Source organism: Dromiciops gliroides, chromosome 1 (genome assembly GCF_019393635.1).
Source record: "Dromiciops gliroides isolate mDroGli1 chromosome 1, mDroGli1.pri, whole genome shotgun sequence".
Lineage (NCBI taxonomy): Eukaryota > Metazoa > Chordata > Mammalia > Microbiotheria > Microbiotheriidae > Dromiciops > Dromiciops gliroides.
Window position 1 is genome coordinate 276,953,621 of NC_057861.1, and position 24,698 is coordinate 276,978,318.

Genomic DNA, 24,698 nt, shown 5'->3' on the forward strand with positions numbered 1-24,698 from the left:
CTGCAGGGGTCCTTATGCATAATCTAGTGACCACTTTAGAGTCTCAGTGAGTTGCCCAGAGCACTAAGAAATTCAGGGATTTGCCCATATATTTGCCCATGATGGTTTGCCCACATATATGTCACAGGCAAAAGGCTACCAGGTCTTTCTGACTCCAAGGCTAGCCCACTATGAACTATGCCCCTCTCATGATTGATTATGGAATCATGGAATTTGGTGCTGGAGGGAACCTTAGGGTTGACCTGGTCTACACTCTTCAGAGTATAAATAAGAAAATAAAGACCCAAGGAGACTAAGCATTTTGTTCACCTGAGGTGGTTCGTGTGGTTTAGGGGAAAGAGTACTGGATTTGGAGTCTGAGGACCTGGGCGACCAGGAAGGTCACTTTGTCCTGGTTGGCCTCAGTGTTCTCATTTGTAAAATTAAGGAGTTGGGGGGGGCAGCTAGGTGGCACAGTGGGTAAAGCACCAGCCCTGGATTCAGAAGTACTTGAGTTCAAATCCGGCCTCAGACACTTGACACTTACTAGCTGTGTGACCCTGGGCAAGTCACTTAACCCCCATTGCCCTGAAAAAAAAAATTAATTAAGGAGTTGGACTAGATGACCTCTGAGGTTTTCCCTACCTTCAAATCTATGATCTTATTCATTAGTTAGTGACCGAGCCAAGACCAGAACCTGGGAATTCTAACTCATGATACAATGCTCTCAGGAATCCAATCCTGAGAAGTGTAGACACAACAAATAACATCCAAATATAGCTAGTGCTAAAACTAGAGTTTTATTCTAGCCCTGAAGCATGTCTCTCTTATATGCCAGGTCAAAAGAAAAAAAAAACAACAGAATTTGAAAGACAAAGCTATTTCAGAACCAGACTCACACCACAGTTTCAAATTTGTAATTAATGCCTAAATCGTTGTGAATGTGTTGTTTTTTTCCTAACAATTTTTTTCTAAACCCTATTTCCCAAGAACTGGACTAGGTAAATAATTCTAAGCTAATATTTATAGAATCATAGCTATAGTCAAGTCAAGAAGTGTTTATTGCCTACTATTTGCCAAGCACGGTGCTAAGCACTGGGCAAAGAAGGGCAAAAGAGAGCCTCTGCCCTCAGGGAGGTTGCAGTATAATAGAGGAGACAACATGCAGACAATTATGTAGAGATAAGCTACATATAGGATAAACAGGAAGTGATCAAAAGAGGGAAGGCACTGGAAATAAAAGAGGTCAGGAAAGGCTCTTTGTAAAGGGTTGGATTTTTAGCCAGGACTTGAAGGAAGCCAAAAGGAAGAGATGAGGAGGGAGAGAATTCCCGCCATGGGGTACACTAAGGGGAAATGCTCAGTTGGAAGATGGAGCATCATTTAGTCCAACCCCCTCACTTTACTGAAAGTGATTTGCTAAGGGTCACACAGGTATTATGATAGATAGATTTAAACATCCCAAATCTGGGATTTTCCTCTATATAACTCCACATCAAGGGTACTATTGCATGTTACCTCCCTAATGATCCCAGCAATTCCTTTTTTGGGGGGGTGGGGCAGGGCAATGAGGGTTAAGTGACTTGCCCAGGGTCACATAGCTAGCAAGTGTCAAGTATCTGAGGTCAGATTTGAACTCAGGTCCTCCTGAATCCAGGACTGGTCCTTATCCACTGTGCCATCTAGCTGCCCCCCCCCATCCCAGCAATTCCTCAGTAATTTATAGTCTCTGTGAGGTGCCTGGAGCTCTGAGAGGTTCAGGGATTTACCCATGGTCACACAGCTAATATGTGTCAGAGACAACACTTGCATCCAGGTCCTTTTGACTCTGTGTACTTGGCATTGATCACTGTACTGTACCTCACAGATGTTTTCTTGTCCCTTTCTAAAAGTGTGACTATTTCATTAACTTTGCTTCGTTGTGTTGTCTTCTGTATGTTGTATAAAGATAACCATCATTGGGACTGGATTTCCTTAGGAGCAGGAATACTTTTCACTCTCTTGTTCAGGTGACCAGGTGATCCCACTGGTGATGGAATTTCTTGGGCTTAGACCGTGGGTCAGAGAAAGGCCAACTGGCCATGGGAAGATTTGGCCAAGTCTCTATTCATACCTTTCTCTAACCAACTGATCTAACTTTCAAGGTATTTCTCAGCATGTTCTAACATGCCCACTGACCTCATAAGTAGCAATGTGAATGAACCCTCTTTACTACTCACTGTACAAAAATGGTCTCTTACCCTGGGTGATTGAAAATGTTCAGGCTACATGAGAAAATATGGGAGACAGATTTGTGATTATAATTTAGTAGCACAATGAAAAGGACACTGGAGATAGATTTAACCTTATTGTTTCCTTCCTTCCTTCCTTCCTTCCTTCCTTCCTTCCTTCCTTCCTTCCTTCCTTCCTTCCTTCCTTCCTTCCTTCCTTTCTTCCTTCTTTCCTTCCTTCCTCCCTTCCTTCCTTCCTTCCTTCCTTCCTTCCTTCCTTCCTTCCTTCCTTCCTTCCTTCCTTCCTTCCTTCCTTCCTTCCTTCCTTCCTTCCTTCCTTCTTCCCTCCCTCCCTCCATCCCTTCCTTTCTCTCTCCCTTCCTGTCTTCTTTCCCTTTCTGCCTTTCATCTTTCCCTTCCTTCCTTTTTCCTCCCTCCCATCTTTCCCTCCCTCATTTCTTTCTTTCTCTCTTTTGTCCTTCCTCCCTCCCCTTTCTTCATCCCTCCCTCCTTCTTTCTTTTTTCTATCTCTTTCCTTCCTTTCTCTTTCTTCCTTCCTTCCTTCCTTCCTTCCTTCCTTCCTTCCTTCCTTCCTTCCTTCCTTCCTTTCTTTCTTTCTTTCTTTCTTTCTTTCTTTCTTTCTTTCTTTCTTTCTTTCTTTCTTTCTTTCTTTCTTTCTTTCTTTCTTTCTTTCTTTCTTTCTTTCTTTCTTTCCCTTCCTTCCTTCCTTCCTTTCTCAGAGGCCCAATCCCAATATTGATCAGTATAGAGGCTTTAACCTGCTCTGTTTTGTCAACCTGTGCCAGTTCACCCCTTCCTTAGAAAATATGATAACTCTCTGCCCTGAAGGATTTACCATATTGGTTCTAGACTTAGTATGAACACCCACTCAGCCTTAATCCTGCTGGAACTCAGTATTCCTAATCTCAAGGAATCCATCAACCTCAACTACTCCATCTACAAGGACTACAAGCATAGGCCACAATGCCCGACTTAGGATAAGTAGGGCTGAAGGAGGTTCTTGGGCAACATAGATGCCTTGAGAAAATAAAATAAGAATGCCTTAAGACTTAGATTTAAGGATGCTTTGTGTACTTAATTAATTTAGCTCCCAAATAGTATGTATATTCACAGACCTGATAATTCTTGAATCAGGTGATTGGACCCAATTTAGGTTGCTATGGTTAGAAGGAGAAAAGGGAACAAGCATTTATTAAGTGCTTACTATGTACTTACTATGTGCTTACAGTACTTACAGGTACTGTAAGATCCTTATCTCATTTGATTCTCACAACAGTAATGGGAGATAGGTGCTATTATTATCATCCCCATCTTACAGTTGAAAAAACTGAAGCTGACAGCAGGTAACTTGCTCAAGGTCACAGAGCTAATAAGTATATGAAGGCAGATTTAAACTCAGGTCTTCCTGACTCTGGGGCAGCTAGATGCTGAAGATGATAGAGCACTGGGCTTAAAATCAGAAAGACTCACTTTCATGAGTTCAAATTTGCCTTAGACACTTACTAGCTGTGTGACCCTGGGCAAGTTACTTAGCCCTACTTGCCTCAGTTCTTCATCTGTAAAAATGAGCTGCTAGGGACAGCTAGGTGGAGCAGTGGATAAAGCACCAGCCCTGGATTCAGGAGGACCTGAGTTCAAATCCAGCCTCAGACACTTGTCACTTACTAGCTTTTGTTACCCTGGGCAAGTCACTTAACCCCAATTTCCTCACAAAAAAAAAAGAACTGCAGAAGGAAATGGCAAACCACTCCAGTATCTTTGCCAAGAAACCTCAAAATGGGGTTACCAAGAGTCAGATATGACTGAACAACAACAACAACAAAAAAAAAAACCAACTTCCTGACTCCAGGCCTGGCAATCTATCCACCAGGCCACCTAGGTGCCCCCAGCTAGAAGGAGGAGGAGAAGCAATCCATCTTCTAGGAACTTGTATGAAAACCTTCCTTATTTCCCTGGGAGATAGAGAACAAGATATCCAGATGCACTTGTGTGCACATCTAACATCCCCATGCCTGGCTTCTGTTTTGTGTTCCACTTGAATATAAAGCATGGGATGGGGGTCAGTGACTGGGTGCTGAAATCAATCACTGTTGTCTATCTTCTTAGTCGGAGCTCAGCGATGGCATTGCAGTCCTTGTGGGAAGCAATGACCGAGTCCAAGGAATAATCAGTCAGCTGGAAGAGACTTGCAGAACTGTGGAGGTAAGTCACCCGACTCCTTGCCCTTGTCCACAACCGGCACACAAAACTCCCAAGGCAAGATCAACTGCTCAGTGACACTACTAGGCATCCGCATTCTGATGAGACACCTTTATCACCCCCACCCCACCCCCTCCTCGTTTCTCTCCTTCCACATCTCTGAAAGATGTATTGAGTGGGGAGAGAAGAAAGGATTAATCAGTTCTATGTGATAATTTGGAGAGGCAGATTTTTCCCTTGTTTACTACAGCTGTTGTTTTTCCTCAATATTTGGTGTTTCTTGGCCAGCCTAAATGGAGAAATTAGGCAGAAGGGAACAATTTCCAGTGGAACACAACAGATGGCTGAAATAAGGATACAGAAGAGTCAGGTAGAAGGAACATTGGGCTTGGAAGTCTAATTCTCAACTCTGTGACTTGTTAGGGTGTATCAGGTAAGCTCTCATATGGGCTTCAGTTCCTTATCTGTAAAATGGAATCATAATATTTATACTGTCTACCTCACGGAGTTATCGTAGGGAAGAGTTTTGTAAACTGTGATGCAATAGATCAAAGCTTCTTAAACTGTGGGTTATCACCCCACATGGGGTCACATAACTGGATGTGGGGGGTCACAAAAATTTGGCAACAGTAAAAGGTTATGTACACCTACTTTATATACCTATAGACCCACGGTCACATAAAAATTTCTCAGGAGAAAAGGGGTCATGAATGGAAAAAGTTTTGGCTCTGTACTAGATAAACATAAGCTATTATGATCATTCTTATAAAAGATGGTTTTCTTCTTATTTGGTGAAGTTGAGGTAGAAATAGTCCTGGGATAAGTTACTATTCTGCCATTCTTCTTTCATATTTAATAGCCTGCTTTCTATCAAACAGGTGGGTCAAATGACTTTTTGTGGTTGAAAAAAGTATCAGGATGTAATTGTAACTTCAGTAGCTCACTGAAAGTATATTCAGTATAATTCTAGTAGTAGACAGAATAATGATGATACATACCTCATTCTGTTCCCACATGATTTTGATTTCTTCTTTGAGGTTTATCTATACATTTTGAAGTCTTTTCCTTCTATGAAGCTTGAAGACTGTATTTTATGTGTTGACATATACTAAAATATTTTTCTTAAAATTTTATCCATCAATGTTACATCCATGTAGTTTTGGATGGCACTTTGGTCTATAAAAATGCTTCAGTTCCACTATAGTTTATTTTGTGAATTTGCAAGGATATTTTGAGGTCTGTATCTGCAACAGGGGTTTTTGACATCTCAGTTCAAGAAGGATAATGAACTTCTCTCTTTTAAAAAAAATTTGTAACACTTGTATTAGCTAAGACTTGATTCCCTATCCCTGGCAAAAAATACCTAAATGAGGTAATGTTCATTTTCTTTTTTTTCTGTTTAGAATTTTATTTTCCAAATTACATGTAAAAACAAATTTTGACATCAATTTTTTAAAACTTTGTGTTCCAACTTCTCTTCCTCCCTCACTTCCCACCCCCACCCCCCAAGAACTCAAGCAATTCAATATAAGTTATACATGAGTAGTCATGGAAAACATCTCCACATTAGCTAGGTTGTGAGAGAAAACAGATAAAAACAAAACTTCAGATTAAGGAACTGTCAAAAAATACACTTCAATCTGTTTTCAGATACCATCAGTTCTTTCTCTGTAGATAGATTGCAATTTTCATAAGTCCTTCAGAGTTATATTGGATCATTGAATTCCTGAAAATAACTGCATGCTTCCCAGCAGACCATCTCACACTATTGCTGTTATTTTGTATACAGTACATTTCACTCTGCTTCAGTTCATGTAGGTCTTTCCAGGTTTTTCTGATTGCATCCTGTTCATCATAACTTTTAACATGACAAAGAATTTTCTTCACAATAGCCCAGCAAAGTAGGTACCATAGTCAATCATCTTAACTATTTCCCTCCATCCTATTCCCTTCACATGATTATTTACTCTATTTTCTATCTTCTTTTACCCCATTCCTCCTCAAAAGTGTTTTGCTTCTGACTGCCCCCTCCCCGCTCTGCCCTCCTCTCTTTCATCCTTCCCTCCTTATCTTCTTCCTCTTCTACTTTCCTGTACGGTTAGATAGATTAAGATAGTGAACTTCTGATGTATAATTCTAGTCACTAGGTCATGAGGTCATGTTTTAGTAGATATTCATCAGTTAGATGTGAAATTTTTCCAACCTGTAGTGATGTGTTTTGAAGTTTGGGTTTCCATAAACAAACCTCACTCATTTCTCCTCCTCTTCCTCTTCTTCTTCTTCTTCCTCCTCCTTCTTCTTCCCCTTTTCTTCTCCCTCCTTTCTCCACTTCCTCCCCCTTTGCCTCTGGCAATGAGAATTCCAGAAAAATTAAAACCAAAAATTTTAACTGGCTTTAAACGTTAATAATTAGTGTTTTACAAAAATCACTGGATGTTTGCCCTCTCTCTTCCTCTTGCTTTCTCTTTCCCTTTCCCTCTTCTCCTCTCCTTCCCCTTTGGTAATGAGAAGTCCAAAAAAAATAAAACTGAAAAAGCAAAATGGCTTTAAAGTTTATAATTAGTACTTTACAGAATTGCTGGGTATTCAAAACTGTATAGTCTAAGTATAAGCAATATACTCTGATCCTGGACAATTTGACTGTATATAGAGAAGAGGGGGCATTCTGTTTGACTTCCTGCAGAAGACATGGCTCATTGACCACTGGGCTGACTGTTTTGCTCACATTTATCTGGAAACTATTAGTAAAATAGGCACTTGGCAATTCCATTATTTTTCCAAATCAATTGTAAACTATATTATCATTTGGATATGTGAAGGGAAGATTGTAGGGGAGTGGAGTACAGTGAAAAAAATGTTGAACTCCAAAGGCTGAATCAAAGGCCCTGAGTTCAAATCTCATATTTGCCACTTACCTATGTATTCTTGGACAAATTATTTAACCTTTCCAGGCCTCAGTTTCTTATCTGTAAAATGAGAGGTTGACACAGATGCAGTGGTGTGCTGGAACCAGCTCTTAAAGGCTTCAAAAAGCCTATCATTAAATATTCAGTGTGAGCAGTCATACCTTGGAAATCACCAAACACTATAAATCAGGACTTGATTGATTGTTTTGTCAATTGTCTGGATTTTTAAAAGTGATGGAGAAAATGTTAATGATGCATATAAAATTTAAAAGTGTATCCTGAGTCCTTTTTCATTTTTTGTATTTTTTTGTCTAAAGACAGTTGTTAACCATTTCCAAGCACATGCCTGACTGTGTAGCTTCTAAGGTCCTATCCAACTTGATTATATAAATGAAAAAGTCTAGAATTTAAAAATAATTTATGGTAGATTTTTTTGGCTCTAATCTTGTTTTAAAGAATAGGGTCGGGGGCAGCTAGATGGCACAGTGGTTAAAGCGCTGGCCCTGGATTTAGGAGTACCTGAGTTCAAATCCAGCCTCAGACACTTGACACTTACTAGCTGTGTGACCCTGGGCAAGTCACTTAACCCCCATTGCCCCGCCAAAAAAAATAAATAAAAATAAAGGATAGGGTCAGGGACAAATTCTACTACAATCAAGACTTATGGGATCATAGATCTAGGTTGGAAGGGATCTCCAAGGCTATCCAGTCTTGTCCCCTTTCTCTATAAATAGGGAAACACAAGCCAAGGGAATTTAATGATTTGCCTGAGTTTTGACTCCTAAATTGATTGAATTGCTGCATGGGGTTTTTACTGACAATAATCATGGAGAATTAATTCCTGCTATTTCTTCCACTCCTGTTCTCATAGTGATCCGAGAACCAACTGGGATTCAGATAATTTCCTTACTTACTTGAATAAAAGACCAAATAGAATCTTGTAATATTTTGTACAAAACTCGCAGAAAAGTCTCAACGTCCATAGCAGACTCCAGACTACAGGAAATATGAGTTGGCATTCTAGTATTGTAATTTAAAAATAAATGTAATGCTAGTAGAATGTGAGTTTCCTAGGGGGCAGGGACTGTCCCCCTTTTGTATTTATATTTCTAGTGCCTGTACTGTCTAATACTTAGTCATTTTTCAGTCGTGTCTAATTCTTCATGACCTTCATGGCTTTTTCATGGCAAAGATACTGGAGTGATTTGCCATTTCCATCTCTAGCTTATTTTACACATGAGGAACTGAGGTAAACAGGGTGAAGTGACTTGAACAGGGTCACATAGCTAGTAAATGTCTAAAGCCAGATTTGAACTCAAGAAAATGAGCCTTTCTGACTCTAGGCCAGGCACTTTATTCACCAAACCACCTAGCTGCCTCTGATGGATGGTAGATACTTAATAAATATTTATTGACTGAAGAAATTAATATACAATGTATAAATAAGTATATAGAGTATAGGTGCTATGAATTAATCCTCATTGTCTGGATTTTATTGAAGCATTCCATTTGGGGCACTAAATATGTTTAAATGTGTTATGCCATAGTGTTACCTTCAATACACTGAAAGTATTGAAAGAAATTACCTAGCACAGTGATGTCCAACTCAAATAGAAATGGAGGCCATTAATCTGTACATAAGAACATATTTAGTTTTAAAATGTAATGTTATCTATAATTTTATTTCTTTTGTTAAACATTTACCAGTTATATTTCAATCTGCTTTGGGCCACACAGTAATGTTGGAGGCTGCATGCAGCCATTGGCCATGTGTTTGATGCCTCAGCTTGAACATGTTGAATATCTTGCCTCTGTAAAGGATTTATAGAAGGAAATGTGCAAGAACTTTATAGAACAACACCAGTCTTTTAAAGAACAGCACCAGTTGATAGATTGCAAATCCAAGTATGGAGAAACTTGAGGAGGTCTAGAGGAGAATAATCAAAATGGTTAAATTTAAGGAAATATAGCCTTTGTAGGAAAGAATAAGAAAACCGACTAGTTAGTTTGTAAATGACAGGAAGACTTAGTAGAGTTGGGAAACAAAGACAGTTTTCTAGCTAATGAAAAAATGTCAGGAGAGGGTTAGAGAGCAGCAGTTTTCTGTTCCAATGAGAAAATGACAAGGAGGAACAAGTTTGAGCTTGGTGAAAAATTTCCTTATGGTGGAACCAGGAGCAATGGATGGAAGTTGGCAAAGGGGCTGATTTTGTTTTGACATATGCAAAGACTCCTTAATAATTAGGGCTATTCAAAAATGGGCTGGCTTCTGGGGTAGTGAGTTTCCTGTCATTAAGAGATAGCAAGTCTCAATGACTACTTGCCAAGAATGTTGTAAGAGAGAATTCCTGATCAGTATAATGTGTACTAGGTGACCTCTAGGTCCCTTACAGCTTTGAGATGTTATGTTAATAACAACTTACATTTGTAGAGCACTCTACATGTTTAAGTGTTTTCAGAAGTTACTAAGGATTTTTGAAAATTACAAAGAATATGGAACTCCTTCTTTGAAGGTTTTTAAGACCATTCTCTTTGGAATGACTTAAGATGATTTGCCCAGAGTCAGGAGAGGAACTGTCATCTCTCTAAGAATACCTCATTACCCTCTGATCTCTCTTTTAAGAGAATGAAAAAATGGGCAACAGTGGGAGGTGGATCCCTGACACCTGTCATCCCCAGGTGATCTTTTTTGTAAAGTTTGGGGATGGTGGGTGGGTAGTCTGTGAAGTTACACCGAAAGTCAGTATCTTTAGCTTCCAAGCCATGGATGTTGTGGACTAAACCCCATGCTAGCAAAGGAACTAAAGAAGGCATCCTCTCTCCTGATCCAGAAGTTTTTTGTTGTTTTTTTTTGTTGTTTTGCATCCTGGATCACGGTGCTGGGGTGACTTCCATTCTGTTTCTCCACTGGTTTCTGCTTGTCTCACCATCTACTCAGGAACATTTCTCTAAGATGTAACTGGCACTGACTCTTTATGATGTGGGGGTGTCAATAAACATTTATTCAGCACCTACTATGTGCTGTGCCAAGCACTGGGGATACAAAAAAGAGACAAAAGACCTGCCCTCAAGGAGCTCACAATCTATAGGGGAGACAACAAACAAACAAATATGTACAAACAAGCTATACACGGGATAAACAGGAAATAATTAGGAGAGGGAAAGCACTGAAATAAGAGAGGTTGGGAAAGGCTTCCTGTAGAAGATAGGATTTTAACTGGGACTTAACAGAAAGCAGGGAAGCCAGAAGGCAGAGGTGAGAGGAGAGAGCATAAGAGAGGTGGGGATGTTGTTATTGCAAATTTCTCTTCTCTGATTGGCAGAGCAGCCCTTAGGGATGGGAAAAAGAGAAGCCCCCAGGGTGGGTACATTCCTCAGCTAAAGTCTTCTGGTCTTATTTCTTTGGTCTCTGGAGATCATTAGTTACACATGTCTAATTATGGCACTAATTAATGTTATTCTGGGCTGTCCTTGTGAGATAGGCTTGGCAGGGGAAACTGGGGCCAGAGAAAATCACAACATAGTCTCTCCTCCCCCATTAGCACAAAATGTTTATGAGATTAAAATAAGATGAAAACTAATGAGGAAACCATTGGTAGGGACATTTTTACTTTAGGAATGGAACTAAAGCTATGATTTCATTGGTACAGGAACCCCGCTTCAGTCAGTGCTGATCAGTCCCTTTGCTGAAACTTCAAGTCTTACAGAGGCATCTCAAGCAGTTGACCCTTGCTAAGGGTCACAATGCCAGTATGTAACAAGTGAAACTTGAAGTCAGGATTTCTGGCCTCTAAGGCTAGTTCTCAATTATACCAGGGCTCCTTAAGCCTTTTTTCACTGGTGACACATTTTCACCTGAGAAATTTTTACATGATCTGGGAATATGGGTATATAAAATAGGTAGATATAACCTTTTACTGTTGCCAAATTTTTTGAGATCCCAAATTCAGTTATGTGACCCATATGGAGTCACAACCCACAGTTTAAGAAGCTAGAGATTCTACCATACTGACTCTTCTATTATGGGAAAGTTTATGGGTAGACTGTGTATATGTGCATAGGTATTCATTCGGGCATTTTTGGCAAAAACTAATGGAGCTACCTCTTTCTCTTTCAACCAGCCCCCTCCTTTGGTCCATCCAAACAAAAATTCAGGGTCCTAAACTATCAAACTTGCAATAGAATATGGACTCATATTTGTCATACCCCAGGGACAGTGATGGAGAGGTGACAGCAGTCAGTGCATGCAAATGGTGAAGTCAGTAAGATAATGTTCATGTTGCATATTTCTTTTTTTTGGTTTTCCTTTTTTTCATCTATGATCACCTAGATGGATGGCCCGGCCAAAAGAATTGATCACCAAGTGACTTTGCTACTGTTAATGAGCTTCTCTGAATTTACTTAACTATGGCTCCCAGAAAGCAGCCTGTTAGCAAGACAATATTCAACATGATAAAACCTGCCAGAGCTTGTGCTAACCTGGCGTTGTCTTTGAGAACTTAGGATCGACTCTATACTTCACTGAGGCATAGAGAGATGTCTCAATGGAAAAGGAGGTGGTCCTAGTCTTGTAATTTGAAGATAAGGGATAACCAGTGGGTGGCTCCCATGCTCCATTGGCATGCACACTATGTCGAGACTTCTGGTTGAGACTCCTGAGTTGGGTGGATCTCCCTGTGGAGGAATTATGGGAACACATTGACAAGGGTCAGTAAGATAGGTTGGCACGGATGGGTGGCAATGTGCTTTATTGGAGGGAGTACCTATTTTGAAATATCAAAGTATAGAAGGTCACATAGATACATTTGGTTTTTAAAAATCAGTTTTTCAACTACCTAGCCACAAATAAGGAAACTGATTCATAAAACAAATTACTCTGCATGAACTTAATCACATATGCATTTTTACTATAACAGTTAACACTTGAATAGACTTTTTCACTTAAACTAAAGAATACAACATTTCCTTCTATTATCTGTACTATGTTTAAAATGGTTAATGTGGCTTGTAAACTATGACTAAGTGATGCAAGTGGATAGAGCACTGGGCTTCAATTTGAGAAGACCTAAGTTTAGTTCAAGCCTTATACACTTACTAGCTATGTGACTCTGAGAAAGTCACTTAACCTTTGTTTCCCTCAGTAGCACCTACCTCCCTAGATTGTTGCTAGGTTTTAATGAGATAATATTTGTAAAGTGCTTTACAAACCTTCAGGTGCTATATAAATGTTAGTTATGATTATCTTTATAAACTAGCACTAGAGGCAATTTCCCAAAATGGATTCCAGAATTATTTAGAGCTATGATGGAATTATTGGAATTTCTTAAAAATCTGTCATTTTTCAGATATCAGATGAGCTATCAAATGTTTTCGATTCAACTTGTAAACAGCTTCTTTTCAACATTTGAGAGAAACAAATATGTACGGTTTATTTATATAGTTCCCTTTGAGAGGAATAATATTAATAGCCTGACTCCCTTCTGTTGCCTTTCATACCCACTGACATAGGATCGATTGAAGTCCATGTAGAAATACTATCCTAAGGAATGTCAGGTTTTCTAGGAATGATGAGAGCTCAGAGTGGTGAGGCAATCTATTTTGACCAATGACCCATCCTGTGTGTGAATCCAGCCTGGGCCCAGGTCATCCTTAACCCAGTGGAGACAAAGCCAGGGCCAATTGCTTCTTGGAGATTTAGATCATTTTTGGAGCACTTTATAATAGCCTAGTCATTTCTTGATCAAAGAAGCCAGTAATAGAGATCATGAAACACATTCTGAGACTGACTTGAGACTCTTAGACTAAAAGTTTTCTTGACCAATTAAGTCAGAGGGCAGTTAAGTATCCAAGTGGATAGAATGCTGGAGTTGGAGTCAGGAAAACTGATTTGAAATCCTGCTTCAAACACTTACTAAAGGTATGACTCTGGGGAAGTCATCTCAACTTTTTCAGTCAGAATTTCCCTATGTGCAAAATGGGAGTAGTATTAGAACCTACTTCACAGTATTGTTGTGAGGATCAAGCAAGATAGTACATGTAATGTGCTTTGCAAACTTTAAAGTACTATACAAATGTTAGCTATTATCACTTGGAGGCATTACCACCTGTAGCATCTCTTCTAGCTTCAATCCCAGGTGATTAGTCTTGACCCCAAACTCAGAAGAGCCACAGGGATGTAGAAAGTTGGACAGTGGCTCTATTGGATGGTTTACTTAGGTTCATGTTGCTATCATGTTTAACAATATGAATTGCTCTATTATGGGCTTACAGATATGGAATAGTCTTGGTATCTACTATCTCTATTTATTTTTCCTTTTTCCTAAAGAGAACTGATGTTTCATAGGTCCCAGGATTGCTCAGTGATCAACACAGTGTATCATTGCCTTTTTAGCTTCACAGCAACTCTGCCTGGTTGATATTCTAGGTATCATTTCTTAGCACACTGAAGATTTTGTTTATTATAGCTTTAGGACCTCTGAAATTTTAGGAATTTCTGGAGCTTCTCCTTCATTTTATCTGGCTTCACCAGAAACTGACTATGAATAGTACACCCAGTTTTTTGTAATATGATTTACATATGTAGTCTTTTGAAATATGGAAAAATAATCCAAATTGAGGAATACATACTCTCCCAGAGGTAACAGTGACACAGTGGATAGAGTGCCGGACCTGTTGTTAGGAAGACCTGGGTTTAATTCTAACCTCAGACACTTGGATAAGTCATCTGAGTGCTGTCTTCCTCAATTTCCTCATATGTAAAAAGGGGCTAATAATAGAACCTTCCTTCCAGGGTTGTTGAGAATTAAATGAGATAATATTTGTAAAAATCATTTGGCAGTGGGGGCAGTTAGGTGGTGCAGTGGAGAAAGCACTGGCCCTGGATTCAGGAGGACCTGAGTTCAAATCCAGCCTCAGACACTTGATTAGCTGTGTGACCCTGGGCAAATCACTTAACCCTCATTGCCCTGCAAAAAAAAATCATTTAGCAGTGTCTGGTACATAATAAACACTATATAAATGCTTATCCCCTCCTTCCTTCTTTCCTCCAGGTCTCTAGAAAGGGAAAAGCCATTGGTAGAAACCTAAAACTCTTTCTTGGATTTGGAAATCAGCTTGCTTCCCTTCAGTGGGTTGGTAGTGTGTTAACAGCTTTGGCAGAACCCCAAAGTTTTGGTCTTTCAGCAGTTGACAAGCAGCTGCCTGGCATTTCAGAGTTTAGGAGAAAATGCTAGGGATCCAGAATCTAATTAGTAAACTGCCTTCAATTATACATGAAGAAACATCACCAAACATAATCTCCAAAATTCCCTCCTGCTCTAAAATTCTATGTCCTATGTCCTATATTTCTCCCCAACCCACAGAGAGCCCCCAAATCATTCTTGTACTTTTGGAAGTCAACCATCAACTGTCTAATCTTTTTTTTCACACTTACTAATCAGTCAGTCAGTGTGGTATATTGGCCACAAGGCCAAATGAGTAATGTCAGTGACCTGGAAGTGACATTGTTCTAAAATAAATCTAATCTCAGCAGTCTTTTCTTTCTTTACTTCTTTTCCCCAGGGGATGCTATAGGGTCAGTGAGAAGAACAGAAAGTAGATGTCTATACTTAACTACTGAACTGAGGTAATAGAATCAGATAATGTGGATAGACTTCCAATTAAGACCTAAGTGGTGGAAATAAAAAACAAAATTATTCTCAACCCATTGAGGTCTGTATTAGTATTCTAACAAAACAGTTTTAAGCAAAAGCCTTCTTTGCAAGGTTAATAAACCACTGTAGCTCACATTTCTCCTGGGCTCCCTAAGGTTCTTGCCTTTGTTTTCTAAGGGAACCAACCCTGTGTGACTCAGTGAAAGAAAACATATTTATATTACAAATGAAGCTAGCATATTCAAATAATTTACCCACTGACTAAATCTGTGCTCTTTGTCACCCAGAGCTTTCTAGAATCAAAACCAGATCACTGCATCAGAACAGGCATGTGGCAATGGAGGGTGAAAGAAGATGAGATAGATATGGGTGGGCCTTGTTTAGCTGCAGCTGCTCGGTTGTGAGTGAATTATTTGAATCCTTTTCAACTCTATTTTGGTTAATGATGCATCTGTCCCTTATGTGGTCGCAGCAGCAGAGGCAATTTTCTCAGGTCTTACTGTGGTTTCTCTCCACTCTAAGTCTATCTTCTTCTCAGCTGTCAAAGTGATCTTCCTAAAGCTTGGGTCAGTCCTTGTCACACACACACACACACACACACACACACACACACACACACACACACACACACACACACACACCCCTACCACCACTACCACCACCAACTCAATAAACTCTAGTGGCTCCCCATCACTTACAAGATTAAATATAAAATCTTGTTTGACATTCAAAGCCCTTCCTAATCTGTGCCTTTTCCTACCTTTGATACTCCTACACCCTACATCCCTGTACATATTCTGTGATCCAGTGACACTGGCCTTTTTGAGGCTTCTTGAAGAAGACTCTGTCTCCCAAACCTGTACCTTTTCTTCCTTCCTTCCTTCCTTCCTTCCTTCCTTCCTTCCTTCCTTCCTTCCTTCCTTCCTTCCTTCCTTCCTTCCTTCCTTTCTTTCTTTCTTTTTTTTGGCAGGGCAATGAGGGTTAAGTGACTGGCCCAGGGTCACACAGCTATTAAGTGTCAAGTGTCTGAGGTTAGATTTGAACTCAGATTCTCCTGACTCCAGGGCTGGTGCTTTATTCACTACACCACCTAGCTGCCCTGTCCCGTGCATTTTCACTAACAAATTTTAGTTTGATCTCCAGAAAAAACAAACAAACAAACAAAAATGCTTGGCGTTTAGATCTATCCCAAAATGGAATAGGTTGCCTTGAGAAGTGGTGGGTTCCCGCCTCTTTGTAGTGTTTAAGCAGAGCTTGGACAACTACTTGTCAGGTATGTTTATTGGGGATTCCTTTATTGTTTAGGTTGGGTTAGATGACTCTTGCTCGACTCCCAGTTTCTGTGCCTTTTTTAAAACTGAAAGGGTCTTGGTTCCAATCCCATCTCTGCAACTTACTAATTGTGTGCCCTTGACTAAGTCACTCATTCTCTTCCAGCCTTGGTTTCCTCCTCTATAAAATGAGGGTGTTAGTCTGGATGACCTCCAGCTCTAGGATCTTATGATATCAGAGAATCTGGTTCTCTCTGGTTAGTTCAAAGAGTACTGGTCTTATAGTTAGAAGATTTCATTCATTCATTCATTTATTCATTCATTCATCAAACATTCATTTAGTATCTGGTGCTGGACATGGTGCTTAGTACCTGGGAATACACAAAGACAAAGAAAAACTTCCTAGCTGTGTCACTATCAACCCTGAACCCTGGTCTCCCAGGATTCTGTAGGAGGGAGATAATAATACTTGTATTATATGCCTCACAATGTTGTTGCAAAGAAATTCTATAAGTGTGAGCCATCACTTTTATTGCCAAGGCAACATAACTAATTGGTAATGACTTCTTCAGAGGGTTGGATGAAGCAGACCTTCAAAGATTTCAAATACAAATATATTTATATATCTTTGTCTGCTGAAATCAGTTTTGAGTATTGCTGTATGTGGGTCATATTAGGGGTCAGGGAAAAGAAGCTTATTCTTCATGCCCTATGGAATCATGGTAATAAGACAGTGTTGGCAAAGTGGCTTTGCTCATGAAAGCCTTCCCTTTTCACTTCTATTTCTTCTCCCTACCCACACATAAGTGCCTAAAATTAGGGTCCTTTAACCCATGGTACTTTTGTGAAGTTGCTTTAAACATAATGTAAGATCACAGCTGACGATTCTTTATCGAGCAAAAATAGTTGTGTTAAAATATACTTAAACAAATGGAGAGATGGAATCAAAGCTATGTTTATAGAAGGCCAAAACATGTTAAAAAAAAAAAAAGAGCAATAGCGAGGATACTTAGTTCATATTGCATATGTTCATAGAATTAGAGCTGGAATGGACCCTAGAAATCATCTAAGCTGATGAACTCAGTGCAGATTGAAGCATATTTTGTTTTTTTTCTTTTCTATTTCTTCCTTCCTTCCTAATTTCCTTCTTTCCTTCTTCTCCCCCTCTTCAATACAGGAATTTGGTTTTTGCATTATTATACAATTTGTAATGGGTTTCCTTTGTCTTGACTTCTCAATGGCATGGGGAGGAGAGAAGGGAGAGGACAAATTCAGAACTGAAAATTAAATAAAATTGAATTTAGAAAAATAGGTTATCTAAACTAACCCCTTCATTTAATTTTTAAAAAAATATTTCCAATTTATTATTTATTTATTTTTAGTATTTTCTCTCTCTCTTTTTTTTTTTGGGGGGGGGAATGAGGGTTAAGTGACTTGCCCAGGGTCACACAGCTAGTGTCAAGTGTCTGAGGTCAAATTTGAACTCAGGACCTCCTGAATCCAGGGCCAGTGCTTTAATCCACTGCGCCACCTAGCGGCTCTACATTCTTGTCTTTTTAAATTTTGAGTTCCAAATTCTCCCTCTCCCCCTACCCACTGAGAAGGCAAGTAATATATGAAATCATGTATAACATTTCCATGTTAGCCATATTTCAAAAAAAAGCAATAAAAATAAAGTCAGAAAATTATATTTCAATTTGCACTCAGAGTTCATCAGTTCTCTCTCTGGAGGTAGATAGCATTTTTTCATCATAAATTCTTTGGGATTGTCTTGGGTCATTGCATGGATCAGAGTAGCCAAGTCTTTCAAAGTTGATCATCATTATAACATTGCTGTTACTGTGCACCATGATCTCCTGGTTCTCACTTCACTTTACATCCATGTCTATATGTTTTGTGCCATGTTTTTGTTTTGTTTTGTTTTGTTTTTGCAGGGCAATGAGGGTTAAGTGACTTGCCCAGGGTCACACAGCTAGTAAGTGTCAAGTGTCTGAGGCCAGATTTGAACTCAGGTCCTCCTGAATCTAGGGCTGGTGCTTTATTCACCGCGCCACCTAGCTGCCCCTTTGTGCCATATTTTTCTGAAATCAACCCCCTTGTCATTTCACATAGCACAATAGTACTCCATCACAATCATATACCATGTCTTATTCAGCTATTCCCCAATTGATGGGCATCCCCTCAAATTCTAATTCTATGCCATCACACAAAGAGTTGATATAAATATCTTTGTACATAATGGTCCATTTCCTTTTTCTTTGATCTTTTTGGGATATAGACCTAGTAGTGGTATTGCTGGGTCAAAGGATATGCATAGTTTTATAGCCCTTTGGGCATAGTTCCAAATTGTTTTCCAGAATGGTTGGACCAGTTCGCTATACCATTGACAATTCATTAATGTACCTATTTTCCCGTCATCCCCTTAGCATTTGTCATTTCTGATAGGTGTGAGGTGGTAACTCAGAGTTCTTTTAATTTGCCTTTCACTAATCTCTCTCTCTCTCTCTCTCTCTCTCTCTCTCTCTCTCTCTCTCTCTCTCTCTCTCTTTCTCTTTATTTACACATGGTGATTTAAAGCATTTTTATATGACTATAGATAGCCTTGATTTCATCTTCTGAAAGCTACGTGTTTCCTAATTTTTTTAAAGATCAGGAAACTATGGTCCAGAGAGTTTAAGTTATTTGCAAAAGGTCAGGTTTGAAGACTCTGGCACAAAATCAAATGTGTCTGCCACTATACCTCACTGCATATGTTGCTTTGTCTTTTCACAAGAAACCTGAGAGAAGGGTAAATGCTACAGCACAGCATCTGAAACATTGGCTTCGGAGAAAAATGTTCTGATCAGAGATTCGATTTTTTACTTTTCATACAGATGCCATGACCTGACAGGGACACAATCAGCTCACTGTTTCACTGTGTGTAGTTACAGGTCTCCCTCCCCCTCTGATAATTAATTTTGGGCAATGCTTTGTAACTTTTTTCTTTCAATAGGCAGAGTTATGTGTTCATTTTTGATGGAAGCTTTGCAGGCGACTTTCACTCAGCTTTTCCAGGACACTGAAAGTTAGCAGGGAATACTACCCTGACTGTACTGCATAAAGGTCAGGTTGCCATCTGAGGCCTTCCAACTGAGTCAGGCTAGAGGCCAACACCAAGGGCAATAGCAATGGAGGATTTTCCTCTCTTGCTCTTGGAGTGTAAGACAAAATTTAAAAAGACAGTTCTTTAGACTGAATAAGGACATAGGAAATATTAAAAGAGATAATTAATAGGCAGAATAATAATCTTATAGTCTCATTTAAGAATTTTAAAAGACAATATGTATCCTGCCATAGGAATTGTGTGTGTGTGTATCCATATATAAAATTCCTGGACTTGGGTTCAAAGAACCCTAACTTTTCACTCAAGTGAGAAAGTTTGTTAAGAGTAAAAATATTTGGGGGGGGCAGGAGGTTGTTGCAGAGCAAAGATAAACTTGGTTGTTATCGTGAGTTTTCAGACAGCAAGATGTCTTTGAAGCATGTCAGCTGTGGAAATTTCCATAATACAAAAGCTTACATTTCTTTCTGATTATCTTTTTTTCAGGTTCTTATAAAATCAACACCAACAGCATTTTAGGTGATATTTATAAAGGCACTTTGTGCTACTAAATGGCAAAGCAATCATTCCTGATAACTTTGCCAATTCCCCCTGACTAATTTCCCCTTTTGTAACACATACCTGTTGAATACTGTTCTACAGAGAAGAGATGAACAAACCAGGGAAGGAGTCAGTTCTGAATTCACTGATTTTCACATAACTTGGTTGAACCTCTATCTTCAAATGAAAAGTTAAAAGGACACTTCCAGTTAATGCTATCCCATATCGCACACACCTCCCCAAGGAATACACAAACCTTTCCTTCCTGTGATGTCTGAGTGATATCTCATACTAGAAATTAATATTCAGTTTAGCTTACAACTTAAGCTGGCTTCTAAGAATTTAGTGGAACTGACTGACTTGGAAACTCAATTAAAGAAGCATCATTTCCTTACTTTAGATACAAGTTTGCTTCCTCTTATTCTGTCTTGCATATATATATATATATATATATATATATATATACATATATATATGTGTGTGTGTGTGTGTATACACACATACACATATACATTTACATATACATATATACATATGAATGCCAAAGTTATACAATATCTTATTCAGTAAAACAAAAAACAAAAGCAAAAAATAAACAAGAAACAAAGACATGTGGGGAGGGTGGTTTTAGGTCCTTTGATATGGAGAAATCAGGACTGGTAAACATTTATACATAGTCCATACCTGTTCTCTAAAAGATAATGGCATCATTTCAAGTCATCCAGAAAAGAAGTAAGATGCTGCTGCTAGGCTCATAGAGAATAATTTGTTTGGTTTATTAGCAGTGATCCAAAGAACCCCAATGACATCTCCCAATATTTTCAGTTTGTCAACTAGCATGTATTGAAATACCTACTGTGTTCTAGGCAGTGTACTAAGTGCTGAGAATACAAAGAAAGGCAAAAGATGGTTACTATCCTTGAAGAGCTCACAGTCTAATAGGAGATAACATGCAAATAACTATGCACAAACAAGATATATACAGGATATGTTGGAAATAATCAACAGGGGCAGCTAGGTGGTGCAGTGGATAAAACACTGGCCCTGGGGGGCAGCTAGGTGGCGCAGTGGATAGAGCACCAGCCCTGAAGTCAGGAGTACCTGAGTTCAAATCCGGCCTCAGACACTTAACACACACTTACTAGCTGTGTGACCCTGGGCAAGTCACTTAACCCCAATTGCCTCACTAAAAAAAAAAACAAAACAAATAAAACACTGGCCCTGGATTCAGGAGGACCTGAATTCAAATCCAGCCTCAGAGACTTGACACCTACTAGTTGTGTGACCCTGAGAAAGTCACTTAACCCTCATTGCCCTGCCAAGAAAGAAAGAAAGGAAGGAAGGAAGGAAGGAAGGAAGGAAGGAAGGAAGGAAGGAAGGAAGGAAGGAAGGAAGGAAGAATCAATAGAGGGAAGACTTTAGAATTAAGAGGGACAGGGGCAATCTGCTGGAAGAGATGAGATGGAATGAGATCACTTGTGCATATAGAGGGATTTTCTTTGGCAAGGAGAAGGGCTACCTCATCATGTTATATATGGAAGAAGAAAGAGAGAGTGAAAGGACACTCTTTACTTCTGATCAGTTTTATAGCATGCAATTTGATAAAAGATGAAAATCCAAATCTGTAAATTACCAAAGGGCATTACCAAAAACATGAATGTTACCAAGTAGAGAGAAAGTAAATTATTTTTAGGAAGAATTTCTCCCAAAGCCCTTTTAGATAATCCACCAAATAGATGTCACTTTACCTTCCTAATAAGATGAAAGGTGAAGCAAGGAGGCCCATTATTATCACTATTATTCAGTATTGTACTAGGAATGCTAGGTTTAGCAAGAAGAGAAGAAAAAGAAATTGAAAGAATTAGAATAGGCAATCAGGAAACAAAACTATCACCCTTTGCAGATGATATGATGGTATACTTAAAGAATCCTAGAGAATCAACTAAAAACTAGTTGAAATAATGAACAACTTCAGTAAAATTGAAGGATATAAAACAAGACCACACAAATCATTAGCATTTCTATATATTACCAACAAAGTCCAGCAGAAAGAGAGAGAAAGAGAAATCCATTTAAAATAACTGTAGAAAATATAAAATACTTGGGATTCTACTGACCAAGATAAACCCAGGAACTATATGAACACAATTACAAAACCATTTTCACATAATAAAGTCAGATTTGAACAATAGAAAAAATATTAATTGTTCAAGGCTAGGCAGAGCCAATATAATGAAATGACTATTCTACCTAAATTAATTCACCTTATTCAGTTTTGTACCAATCAAATTACCAAAAATTATTTTATAGAGTTAGAAAAAAACAATAACAAAATTCACCTGGAAGTACAAAAGGTACTTTTATCAAGGGAATCAATAAAAAATGTGAAGGAAGATGGCCTAGCAGTCTCAAATATCAAACTGTATTATAAAGTGGTAATCATAAAAAAAAATCTGGTATTAACTAAGAAACAAAGTGATGGATCATTGGAATAGATTAGCTACACAATACACAGTAGTAAATAACTGTAGAAATCTAGTGTTTGACAAACCCAAAGATCTAAGCTTTGGGGATCAGAACTCAACATTTGACAAAAATTGCTGGGAAAATTGGAAAGCAGTTTGGCAGAAATGATGAATAGACCAACATCTCACACCATCTACCAAGATAAGCTCAAAATCAGTACATGATTTAGACATAAAGGATTATATCATAAGCAAATTAGAGAAACCAGGAAATTTTTGCTTGTCAGATCTATAGATAAGGGAAGAATTTATGACCAAATAAGAGATGGAGAGCATTATGGAATATAAAATGGATAATTTTGATTACATTAAATTAAAGTTTTTCACAAACAAAATCAATAAAGCCAAGATTAGGAAGCAGAAAATAGTGGGGCGGGGGGGGGGGGCGGGGAATTACATGAAGTGTCTCTGACAATACCTCATTTCTCAAACATATAGACAACTAAGTCAAGTCTATAATACAAGTCATTTCCCATTTGATAAATGGACTAAGCATATGAACAGGCAGTTTTCAGAAGAAGAAACCAAAGTTATCTATAGTCATATGAAAAATGCTCTAAATCATTACTGATTAGACAAATACAAATTAAAACAACTCTGAGGTATCACCCCACACCCATCAAATTGACTAATATGACCAAAAAGGAAATGTTGGAGGGATGTGGAAAAATTGGGGCACTAATGTACTGTTGGTAGATTGTGAACTGTTTCAGTCATTCTAGAAAGCAATTTGGAACTAAGTTCAAAACGCTAAAATACTGTGCATAGCTTTTGACCCAGCAATATTACTACTAAGTCTATATTCCAAAGAGATCAAAGGAAAAGAATCTATATGTACAAAAGTATTTATAGCATCTCTTTTTGTATTGGCAAAGAATTGGAAATTGAGGAGATGCCTATAAATTGTAGAATGGCTGAACAAGCTGTGGTATAAATGTAATGGAATACTATTGTACAATAAGAAATGATGAGCAGGATGGTTTCGGAAAAACCTGAGAAGGTTTATATGAATTGATGCAAAATGAAGTGAGCAGAGCCAGTAGGACATTGTACACAGTAACAGCAATTTTGTCTGATGATCAACTGTGAATGACTCGGTTATTCTGAGCAATAGTGATCCAAGACCATTCTGAAGCACTTATGAAAAATGCTATCCACCTTCATAGAAAGAACTGATGGAGTCTGAATGCATATTGAAGAATACTTTTTTTACTTTATTTTTTGTTGTTTTTGTTTTGTTTTCTGGCTAATTTGAAAATATGTTTTTTGCTTGCCTTCTCAATGGTGAGGGAGGGGGAGGGGGAAGAGAATTTGGAACTCAAAATTTTTTTTAAAAAGTTAATGTTTTTACATGTAATTGAGAAAAAACAGACTGGATATACTTCAAGTTGCAGAAAGGAGGGCTCATGGCAGCAAGATTCTCTATGCCAGCACCAGCTATTGGGTTCACTGACCCTGCTTTATTAGGAATATGCTAGCTGTGGCCAGAGGAACTGGAGGTCCTTGGAAAGGTAAAGATTTCCTGCCCAGACAGAAAAAAGCTTCCAAATCCAGCTGTATCCTGAACCCATTCCCTATGATATGTGACCCTGGTCCAGAGTTCCTCCAGAGGTTCTGGATGAGCTTCAAATGAGTAGGCCTGCTGGGTATGAATCCAATACTAAGTTCTGAATGGTGTAGTTGTGTTTGTACTTATTTTCCTGATTAAAGGAAGACCAAACTGAATTTTTCCTAAAGGATTTGTGTTCAAATCAGCTCCTATATTTGTGACTTCAGGGGTTTAGGAGGGCGAGATAAGCTCAGCCATTTGGAGGATCTTTTGTTATTCTGCATTATTTTTCTGTAATTTTGCACTATCTGTTTGCTTATCAATTCTTTGCTGGATAAAACAACTGTAGGCACCATTTAAAAAATAGATGTGCTTAAAAACCTCTCTGATCTGAATCAATTCAACTCACAGGAATGTTGCAGAAGACAAAAACAGGAGCTGTGTGAAAAATTTGATTATCTCTATGGCATCCTGGAGGAAAGAAAGAATGAGATGACACAAATCATTACAAGGAGCCAAGAGGAGAAACTGGAGCATGTCCGGGCACTGATTAAAAAGTATGCAGATCATCTGGAGACAGTATCCAAGTTGGTTGAGTCAGGAATTCAATTCATGGATGAGCCAGAAATGGCAGTCTTCTTACAGGTATGGTTCAATGTGGTCAAAGGATATAAAGACATTTACCAGGAGGACAGGTTGGATACAAAAAAATTGTTTGTTATGGTCAGAGGGTAGAAAAACATCTC

The 24,698-nt window shown here is 38.7% G+C and overlaps 1 protein-coding gene across 4 annotated transcripts in view; it reads left to right on the forward strand.

Moving 5' to 3' along the window:
- TRIM55 (tripartite motif containing 55) overlaps positions 1–24,698 on the forward strand; it is a 78,521-nt gene that overhangs the window by 12,156 nt on the left and 41,667 nt on the right. For all 4 annotated transcript variants that reach the window (XM_043974993.1, XM_043974991.1, XM_043974990.1 and 1 more), the window contains exons 4-5: positions 4,317–4,412; positions 24,364–24,597. In XM_043974993.1, coding sequence (XP_043830928.1) covers positions 4,317–4,412; positions 24,364–24,597 — 330 coding nt within the window. The remainder of the gene's footprint in view (positions 1–4,316; positions 4,413–24,363; positions 24,598–24,698) is intronic.